At 34.9% G+C, this 10,772-nt stretch overlaps 1 protein-coding gene across 6 annotated transcripts; it reads left to right on the forward strand.

The window, feature by feature from the left end:
* The first annotated feature begins 17 nt into the window (after positions 1-17).
* Positions 18-8,133, forward strand: LOC126857138 (F-box only protein 28). 6 transcript variants are annotated; one of them, XM_050606302.1, is made up of 6 exons: positions 18-248; positions 2,775-3,043; positions 3,128-3,376; positions 4,093-4,288; positions 4,367-4,731; positions 4,956-8,133. In XM_050606302.1, the coding sequence occupies exons 2-6, from the start codon at positions 2,813-2,815 to the stop codon at positions 5,340-5,342; spliced, it is 1,428 nt and encodes a 475-aa protein (XP_050462259.1). In that variant the 5' UTR covers positions 18-248; positions 2,775-2,812; the 3' UTR covers positions 5,343-8,133. The 6 variants fall into 6 exon arrangements, with proteins under 6 accessions (XP_050462259.1, XP_050462254.1, XP_050462255.1 ...); XM_050606297.1 differs by having other exon boundaries at positions 20-252; XM_050606298.1 differs by lacking the exon at positions 18-248 and adding an exon at positions 265-996.
* Positions 8,134-10,772: the final 2,639 nt, after the last annotated feature.

Here is a 10,772-nt window from a genome sequence, read left to right on the forward strand (position 1 = left end):
TCGGCGTTGCCTCGGTACGGCGCTTTGGAGCGTAGCAACGGCCCGGTCGCGCGGGGGGCCGCGTGCTGTCACCTCTGTCTCTGCGAAATTTGCGTGCGCGCGAGAAGGCAGCAACAGCTTGCCGTCGCGGCCAGTGACAACGTTTATTTTCGATAGAGAAAGAGAAGGAGAGAAAGAGACAGCTCTATCCCGAGACCCTCTGCTGCAGCGGTTAATCTGTAACGAGAGCGACGAGGACAGCCGCACAGGCAGGTAAAAGACGCGAGTGCGAGTGAAAGGGCAAGATAGGAGGAATACACTAAAACTGCTGGAGATGAGCGGCCTTTTTTTCCCGGGTTGCACGATTATGTGTCTGACCGCACCATAATTGCACGGTCATTTTAACGGGGAAGAGAGAGAGAGAGAGAAAGAAAGAAAGAAAGAAAGAGAGAGAGAGAGAATATGAATGTGTGCGAATGAGAAAGATGGAAGAAGGGGGAATGAGAGAGGGAGCGATAGCAAGTGCCATAGTGGAAGAGGGATAGAAAGAGAGAGAGGGTCGATAGTGAAACGAAGCGAGAAGGAACGCGGTAGAGCGGAGAACTCTCTGTCTCTCCGTCAAAATGTCGTTGAAAACGCCAACGCGGATACAGTGATCGTTGGCGCTCGCCTAACTCGGGGCACCTCGTCTCCCTTCGAGCCCTCGAACCTCTCTCTCTCTCTCTCTTTCTCTCACCCTTTCTACACGTCTCTCTCTCTCTTTCAATCTCGTTCTCGACGACCAGATTATACCAGTTGTAGCGGGGAAAGAGAGAAGATCGCGGGTGCATCGATTACTCGCACGGTCACCGGGTTTGTTTCCCCATATTTTTTTTCTCTTTTTTGTCCCCCGTCGTCCACGTCCACGTCCACGTCGCGTTTCGTCGAGGTGAGAGAAAGGTGATCCCTCGCGAGGGACGATCGAGAGGCGAAGTCGGGGAATCGCGACTCCCCGACGCGGTGCCGTGCATGCTCCAGGTATATCTGTCAAACTGAGTGGACGCGATTTCTTTCATTCTTGTGCTCGCAGCGAAATCGATTCCGTCGCGTTCGATTCCTTCTTCGGCTTCAACCTTTTGTTCGTCGTCATTTAACGCCGCGACTCTCGGTTCTCTCTCTCTCTCTCTCTCTCTCTCTCTCTTTATGCTACATCACTCCCCTCCTTCCGACTCCTCGCGACGCCGCGCGAACCTCTTTTCGCGACCGTTAATGTTGCCTCACATCGATATATATATATATACATACACAAAATATAAAATAATCTGTGTTAATAATTAATTAAACGTCATCGATTCGTCGATCCTGTCATCGTAGCCCAATGTAGCTAACAGGGAGTCACGACGTCACCCTCCTGGTGAAGGAACTTTTTAGCCAGCAATCTGTCGTCCTGGTCTCTACGCGTTCAAGTGGCGGCAAGAAAAAAAATTGACAGGAGATGAGAGAGGTCGGCCGAGCTTGGTTGGAGGGAGCTGAAACGTTGACGCGATCCAGAACTCGAGAAATGTCGATCCGACGAGCGCGCTGACTGGTATTAGTGAACACGGAGCCATCCTCGGTCTTACGCGACGATGCTTTATACAGTGTGCCGGTTTTTACCCGAATTTTCATAGAGAGAGAGAGAGAGAGAAAGGGAGAGATCATTCGTCGAATATTTTCCGAACGAAATATCCTAAGCGTCGATCTTTTTTTTTTTTCCTCTTTTCATCTCGATCTCATGTGACCCAATAAGACCGAAAGGCTTTTTTTCGTCTCGGGATCGAGGTGAAACATTGGCGGTTCGTGCAGGTGATGATACTCGCTCGGAGATACAGCGATAACTTCTCCTCGGATACGAAACGGTTATGAATAATTCACAGCGGAGGCGAAACGGTCGCGAGAGCGACATTATTGGAATGAGTCTGTGACAAAGCGCGATCGCTCCACTCGCGGATAAGAATCGTCTTCTGATAATAGCCCGTTCGATTTTTCGGACATCAGTGTTTTTCTTTTTTTTTTTCCCCCCACGATCCGTCTATTGTCGTCTCGTCGTCAGGCGACTGCGACCTCTTCCTTTCACGAGTGCTTACACAACGCGTTCTTCGGGATCTTCGATGGACCTTGTTCCGGAGCGAGTTTAGTGACACTTGGCTAGATCTTGGTTAATTGCTATTTAAACCGCTTCTCTGCAGAAAGGAAACAGTTCACGGAATTTTATCACTTTGTCACTGTGTGCGGAAAAAAAAATGGAATAATTTATACAAATATTATTGCATCAAAACAATTAACCTTGTGGGAGTATTTTTATTTTTGGAGTTGATAACAGTAATACATTTATAAGCATTTACAATTTTTTTTTTATCAAACAGAAGTTATAATTATGTGCTTTTCAAGCATTCTTGCCATAGTGCATTTTTATAGCAGATAATTAATTTGTTTTAACGAAGGAATAAGTACATATGAATTTTGAATAACTTTCTAAGAAGATAAATATACATATGATTGATTGTATTAATCATGTTTATAATATATATATATATATATATATATATATATATATATATATATCTTACTATCTTAAAAAAAAAAAAAAAAAATATTTTTTATTTCTAAAATAAATAATAAAAAAAATATAAAAATTTAATTACATTTAATAAGAATGTATAATAATAATCGAGCGTTTGTTACATTATGCAACCATAAAAGAAAAGAATAGATTATATTAAATTAGTTATATGCTATTTAAATATTATTTGAAAAAAAAAGTTGTTTTCTTTCAGACTTTTGTGGATAGAATCGTACATTGATAAGAGAGAAAATGGTGTCGACTCGTCAATCAAGCAACATGGGAAACAGCAGTAGTAGTAGCTCAGTTAATGAAGTCGGAGAAACGAGTTCATTGAAAAAACATCATCCGGTAACAGCTGGCACATCTCACAGTGGATCCACTGTTGAGTCGCGCAATCTGAATCTTTTGGATTTACCTGTTGAAATTCTTGAGAAGATTTTTGGCTATTTAGGTTTCAATATGGTAGCACATATGCGTCTAGTAAGTACTAGATTTAAGCATGTCAATGTAACTTCATTTCCTATAATCAATTTACTATAGCAAGCTTACTATTGTTCGCATTAGGTTTGCCATCAACTGGATCATATTTGTGGATCAATCCTCAACTCTACGTTTCAAAAGCTGCAGGCTCAGATGTTGAGTCGTTTCCAGACTATCAAGTCGCAAATGCCCAGACGTGAATCTGCGCGACGAAATCATCCTTTAGCTTGCGAATCAGATATCATAGAAACTCTGCATATGCGGCTGACTTTGCTGCAAATGAGTTTTGGCAAACATATTGAGCGCAAGCATTGTTGCTTTTTTCCTGGTGAAGTAAGTACGATGGTAAAGTAAAGATTGGAAAGTAATGTTCGTATAGTCAGATTTGTATTATGAGATCTATTCTGAAACTTTTTTGTACTTCCTCTTCATATGTTTCCCTATATTTTCTCATTTTTCTTTTCTCTTGCATTGCACGTGTAATCAATTTATAATGAAAAAGTAAGCAGAAGATATTGTGCATGTCCCTATAATTTTATTTAACCATTTTAAATGATCGAATGAATTGATTCTCTCTCTCTCTCTCTCTCTCTCTATTATATCATATATATTGATTGTTTTATAGTATATATATTGATCCCGTAATTGAATAATCTAGATGTATTATTTTACAATAATTCAAAAATGCTTGATGCACAGAAATCAATTTTTGATATCCACTTGATATTATCAGACAAGATTATGAATATGTGCATATGTTCTATCTTTTACCCTTTTTTTTCTAACATTTTTTAAAGGGGTTTCAAAAATGATAAGGTAGAAAAGCTAGTATCTTGATATAATAAATCAAATAATGACTAATATGGATATTATATAAATCATAGAATAAAATTATGCTGAAATTTGATCAACAGTTCAACTTTTATAGAACAATTTTTTTCTTTCTGATTGTTCCGATTGATTGAGTGAACACCTCCTGTTTACAAATATGTTTAATCTTAATAATTATGAAAAAAAACTGGAGTAAAAATTCTTTTGATATTTTGCAGATTCTGGATGAGGTTTATCGCATTCTTTATTATATAAAAGTTACTCCGAAATTGCAAAGACCTTACAAGGTTACAGATGAACTGTTTGATTTGAGCACTATGGCTATGGAATATTTCAAGGAACACATTGAACCAACATTACCGGAAATACCTTATTTCGGTGCCGATTTCCTGGATCTTGCAGGAACGTTCTCTTGTAAGTGAAATTGATGATTTAAAATTGTACTTCTGATTGTGTGTGATGTAACTTTAGGGAGAGCAACTATTGTTACAGCTACTAGTAGTGTGAGTAAACCATTTATGTGCCTGGATTCCGCACCTTTAACCGTCGGAAACGGAAAAACGGGCAATACCGGCGAAGAAGAAGGATCTTCATCGCATTGTTCAGATGATCCTGCTCTCTTGGAATCCAGTGTATCGCCGCCACAATCGAATATGGTCCTGCGAAAACGAATTCGCAAAATTAAACAAGGCATGAGAAGATACAATAGTCAGCTGACACTGATGCGCAGGGATTTGAAGAGTTGCAAAGCAAAAATTGCGGAACAACAGAAACAGATTGTAGAATATGCCACTCGACTGGACGATAATGACAAGAAGAATGAGGAGACGTCGCGAAAATTCAGCACGCTCCTACAGGTATTTACCCAGGTACATTCGAGGAGTTCAGAACAAAGATGTATCAAATTCATAATTTATAAGAAATTACTTTACTTGAAATTTAAAGTAAATCTTATATGTGGAATGTAAAAACGTGTTACAAATCTTATGTCTTGATTTATTTTTACTCTGAACTTCTCATTTAGTGCAAAAATGAAATCGATATTTGTAACTTATGATTATAATTGAAATTTTTTCTCTAGGAATTGAACAAGTGCAAAACCGAGCTGCAGTATTGGCGATCCAAGTCACCAGCAATACCAGTGTGCGTAGGTTGCGGTCAGTCAATGCCAGTCCCTACGGAGGATTTACAAGCTTTAGCCAATCAGGGAGTGCTGCCAGATGCATTTGGTGAGGGACATGATTTCATTCCTATCGCGGATGCACACAGTCCCACAGAAGTGGTACAGCAATCCGTAGTTACGCAATCTCCTCCGTCGACGCCGACGGAAGAGATGGCGCCCCCAAAGGCTCCCGTGCCTTCGATATCCTTTAAACGGAGATCCACCACAGAGGAAACATCGAGCGATTCCGCGAAAAAATCACGTCGCACTGCCAAGTCTCGTCAGGCTAAGCGCTCAAAGATATAAAATCGATAATACTGATCATGGTACAAATATTTGTTCAACCAATCTCTAATGGATTTCCGGAGAGATGGGGAACTTTCTACGATAGTTTACGCGCGTTTCTTTATGTCAGCAAGCCGATGATCTTAGAAGAGTACAAAATTTCCTCACCGAACGTCCTGCATATTGCGCAACGAACCTCGTTTTAAAAAAAATTTTATCGCGTCAATATAATGATCATCAGATTTTTTTCACGGACAGAGATGTTGCCGCCGATGCATGGCGTGCATTTTATAAATATTCTAAAGAAGCCTAGCCGATCATTTGCTTTGCTCATAAAGTAACGTCTTAATTATACTTTCCCGAATTTCTGTTAAAATTCTTTGTAATTATTTCGCAATTATCGTACCGTCATTGGTACGGTACACTCAAGAATAGAAAGTTAAAATCGAGTTTTATCTTTGTCATGCATTTAACAGCAGTATCATGTGATAAAACACAATATTATCGTGGCGATTCGAAAGACTCGCCTTCCATTTTGCTCTTCGATCAAAAAAGCGCAATGGCTCTCATCATGTTTTTGGTGCATCTTTAATGAAACCATGAAGACTAGAGACAGCAGAGTTCAATTCATATGAAAGCGATTTATTTTGTGGTCGGAAAAATGCTATTTGGTGGCGCAGATCTAAAGAATACTACTTGACAACTTCGATGATTGTTCTTCGTATTGAGAAAATAAATTATAAAGATTATTATGTCGCAGTAGTGTTGCATAGAATATTGCATAACTTTATAACTTTATGATATATAATGTAGATGCATTTGTATATAGTACAACTGGTGGTAATATTCTTCGTGTGATACTCTTGTCTCTAATTTTCATGGCTAAAACATAATTTGAATATTGCACTTTTCTTTTTTTGAATTAGAATAATATAAAAACAGAAAAAAAAAATTTATGTATACATATAAACATAAAAATTTATATATATATGCAAATTTTACGAAAGTTTGCTTTATAAAATGAATTATAAACAAATATTTTTAAAAATCGGGAATTTTGTTTCAATTTTTGAATTATTCTCTGTAATATAATATATATAGCTTGGTGGTAATATCGCGTGTATAAAAATTTAAATGAAACCACTAATAAATTTTATTTCAAAATATTGATTGAAAAGTATTTGAGAGGACTGATCTATTAAAACTAATTTGCATAGGCACTTCAAATAATGCACCAAAAATCATATCAAGTCGTTTTAATTATTTAAGCTTGCTCAATTTAGAAAATTTGTTTATAATCACATATATGATTAGATGCCATTAGTCTTATTGTCCAGTTTTATAATTTATGTTTATTTAGATTTTGGATTAATTCAAATAGCTGGATAAAATCAAAATGTTTTATGATAAAAGTTTTGTCCCAGCCTTATGGCGCGAAATAACCAGAAAATATCTGGCACAAATTCAAGTCATAACAAAAGAGCAAAATGTTGATGAATACCTGGAAAGGTGGTAGTTTATTTTTACGAATTACACTGTCTTATTAAAAGAATTATACGAAAGATGGTGTACGCGCGCATTGCAATATTAATAGAACTAGCTAATAATTTATAGGAATGATTCTACTTAGATAAAAAAAATATTGGGTATCATACCATTTTTTTATATTATGTGAAAACAATGAAGTCTTATTATTAATAAATTCGACGGAAATTTCTTTGTATGAATACGAGTGTTGATGAAAATTTTAAAGTAACAGGCATTCAGATTCCTAAATTATAACAATCAAGGATATTTGCAATCGGATTTTTCTGGAAGTCTGACATGTTTACCATGCACAATTATTAGTACAGTAGAAGCAATTAATGTCAAATTTGCATTGATGACCCAATTAATCTCAAAACTGCATAGTTAGATATTGTGATTTTTTTCATGATTCTACTTATTAAAAAGAAAAAAAAAATGGAAAATACGAATAAGCGAATGATACTTTATTATAAATATATATATAAATACACACACACACACACACACACACACACACACACACACACATACATACACACATATATATATATATATATATATACATTTATGTATATGTATATGTGAACGTATGTATATATTGAGTGGAATTTGTATGCTGAAGAAAGAGATAAGATGTGCATACCCACACGGAACACACTTTAGTTTAATGGAACAATAAGATGTAACGATTAATTAATTAATTGGGAAATTAATTAATTAACGATAAAATAATTATTGAAATATATATGAAAAAGTATATATAAATATATACATATATATATATATATATATATATATATATATATATATATATATTTTTATTGATGTCAAAAAAATTAGAAAAACAGAGATAACACTTAGAGTGCGAGTCTAACAGGAGAATACACGCGCATATGTGTGAGGTGAATGTGTGTGATATATATATATATATATATATAAAATAACTAAATTCAAACTCTACGAGAATTTATGATGTGATGCTTTATCGATTTATAACCGCGAGAAAGTGACCTTTATCCGAAATAAAAAAAAAAAAGAAAACACGTGAGGCGTTTCTGGCTGCGAACGAGTATGTGAACTTCACTTATTAATGTTACGTTGAATAGCGCATTACGGGGGCGGGCATAGCCAAACCGCACGTGTCGGAAATTTCGAAATGCTTGTACATTCACTCTGTAAAATGTCGCGCGAAATATTTTTCGGACATCCAGAGATGATAAAATTTTCGGCAAAAAAAAACGAAACTCGCATCGATTCTGTTGCATCATTCGGGCCCGTAAGAAAACGAGCACATATAAATTCAGAATCGACATCAGCGGCTGAATTGCAGCAATGTCAAGTCAATACTAACTCTGGTCAACTAGTATAAAAAAATTTTGCATTCTCTGATAATTGATCAACATTTTATCATAATAATACAATGCAAAATATTGTCATCATATAACTTTGTAAGATATCCTATATAAAGAGGAATTATTCGGAAAAAGTTCATTTATCAAATATATAAATATATATTAAATATAATTAAATTAATATAAATTTGTATAAAATATGTTCAGATACAATATAAAATATGTTTTCTTTCTCTCGTATAATCTCTGTATGCAGGGAAAATAATAAGAACAAAAATAATTCGAATAATTTTTACATTATTTTTTAGAAAAAGCAAAATTTTAAGAAATAGCCTATATATATATATATATATATATATATCATATAATATATATATTTATATATATATGATCATAAATGGGCAATTTTATCTCATTTCTTCAAATTTTTTTCTAAAAAAGAATGTGATAAATTATTATATAATATATAACGGATATTATATAGAGAGATTATATACACGAGAAAAAAACATGAATATATATATACTTATAATCATATATATATTTAATATTATTTATATGTAGACTTTTTTCCCAAAAGTAACTAACCGAAAATTAATTAATCTATATTCTCGGGATACTGTCTCGCGAAAAAAAATCAGTTCTTTTTCTTCAACACCTATATCGTATCTTAATAAAAAAAAATTCTAGTCCGTGATTGTTAACTTTAAAATTCTAGATGCGAATTAAAATTGAAAAAGAGAGAGGCAATATTATTCAAAGCTAAGGTCCAGGATGCACTCCTTGTTATGTGAATTAATGAAGGGATCGAGAATATACGAGAATAAAGGAAAAATCTCGTTAACCAGAGTTAGTCGACTATCGATGCATCTTAGCCTATAATACATATATATAAACATACCTCACGTATACACTCGCTATGTACACATCAACACCTGCAATGATGTTGTCTCGTTGCAACGTCGTCTTAAATAGTTTACGCTCTTCTCGGCTTTCCGACATAATCCGTCCCCGAACGATACAAATGTAGAACTGTGTACTACGCATATATGGATCTAAGTTAGACTTATGATCGAATATAACAGTGAATATGTGCGATTAGGAGTAGAATAATTTCTTAGACGGTAGAGTGCTGTCCGCGTGAGGGGAGAGAGGAGGAAGGGAGAGAAGTTCTATATATGAAGAGAGGAGGACACGTGTGTTTTTTTTTCTCCCGGAAATATACCTACTCCACCCCAGAAAGCCTGTTATCTGCAAGCGTAATAATGCAAGCAACAGTCCTTGCCTCAGGTACACAATAGACAAATACGCAGGAGGAATACCGGAGAGAAAATCGTGTACACTTTATGAAGACAAAACGAAAGGAAATTAGACAAAGGAAAGATAGGAATACAATTTGCCAGGCGGGAATAAGCGCTGTAAACGACGGGAATGAGCGCTGTAACGCCGAAGAATTACGGATATATTATCTTAAATGGTTTTACGTGTATTAAAGCGATTGTAAATATATATATTAGATACACACCTTATAATAAACATAATTTAAAAACAAAAAGAAAAAAAACAATGTTTTCTAATATCTCTCTGTATTTAATTTATATATTTGACACATGCGAGAAAAAATCAAGAATTATCATATATATTATATATGAATTAATTGTTATTATCTGTCAGTTAAAAGCTTAAAAATATTATTTGTTGCGTTCAATTTATAAACATAAAAGTAAGCGTTCTTAATTTTTTTTTTTTATATGCTATAATTTTTTAACTTTTACTGATACATTGTATATTTTTTTAAATAGAGATGTGAGAGACGTGATTGCCAGAAGTATTATGGGATTATTCTCTGGTGAATAATTAAAGTAATGATGGTATACAATTAGTGATGAATAATTAATATGAAACTGCCGATGTCGTTTTGAAATTGATAACGAAAGGATGGATCAACTCTGAGTGAATAATGATTTATTTATTAATTGATAATAACAACTCATATAATCATATTTTAATAACTTTCAATTACAAGACAGATAAATCCGGCGTTTGGCGACGTGCGATGTATCTATTGTTTACGCCGGTCAAGTGTCACGTGTCACATTACTGTCATTCGCGCTGTGACACTCGAACAGGTAGGCAGCGATATGACAGATTCCGTATGTTATGTATTAATTTTCGAAACGCGATTGTCAGAAGTGTTACGAGATTATTCTTTGGCGAATAATTAGTAAATATCATTTCACATAATTAATTAACTTGCACGAGTGAAAATAACTTCAAGTGTATTAAAAGAAAGAAAGAGAGAGACAGACAGACAGAGACGACGACTTTGTTACGAAACAAATATTTCGTGTACTTTATTTACTTAAATAAATATCGACGCGATAAAAGAATTTATATAAATCATCGTCTCATGATATAGATATTTATAATAATTAAAATCATATTTTAATAATTTTCGACCACATAGCATATAAATACAGTGTTTGTATTGCTATCGATGATTAAAGTCTCTATGTGTTTGTGCGCATGCGCGTTTTTCCCGCCATCAAGTGCGCATCACTTGTGATTAAAG

Source organism: Cataglyphis hispanica, chromosome 20, assembly GCF_021464435.1.
Source record: "Cataglyphis hispanica isolate Lineage 1 chromosome 20, ULB_Chis1_1.0, whole genome shotgun sequence".
Taxonomy (NCBI): Eukaryota; Metazoa; Arthropoda; class Insecta; order Hymenoptera; family Formicidae; genus Cataglyphis; species Cataglyphis hispanica.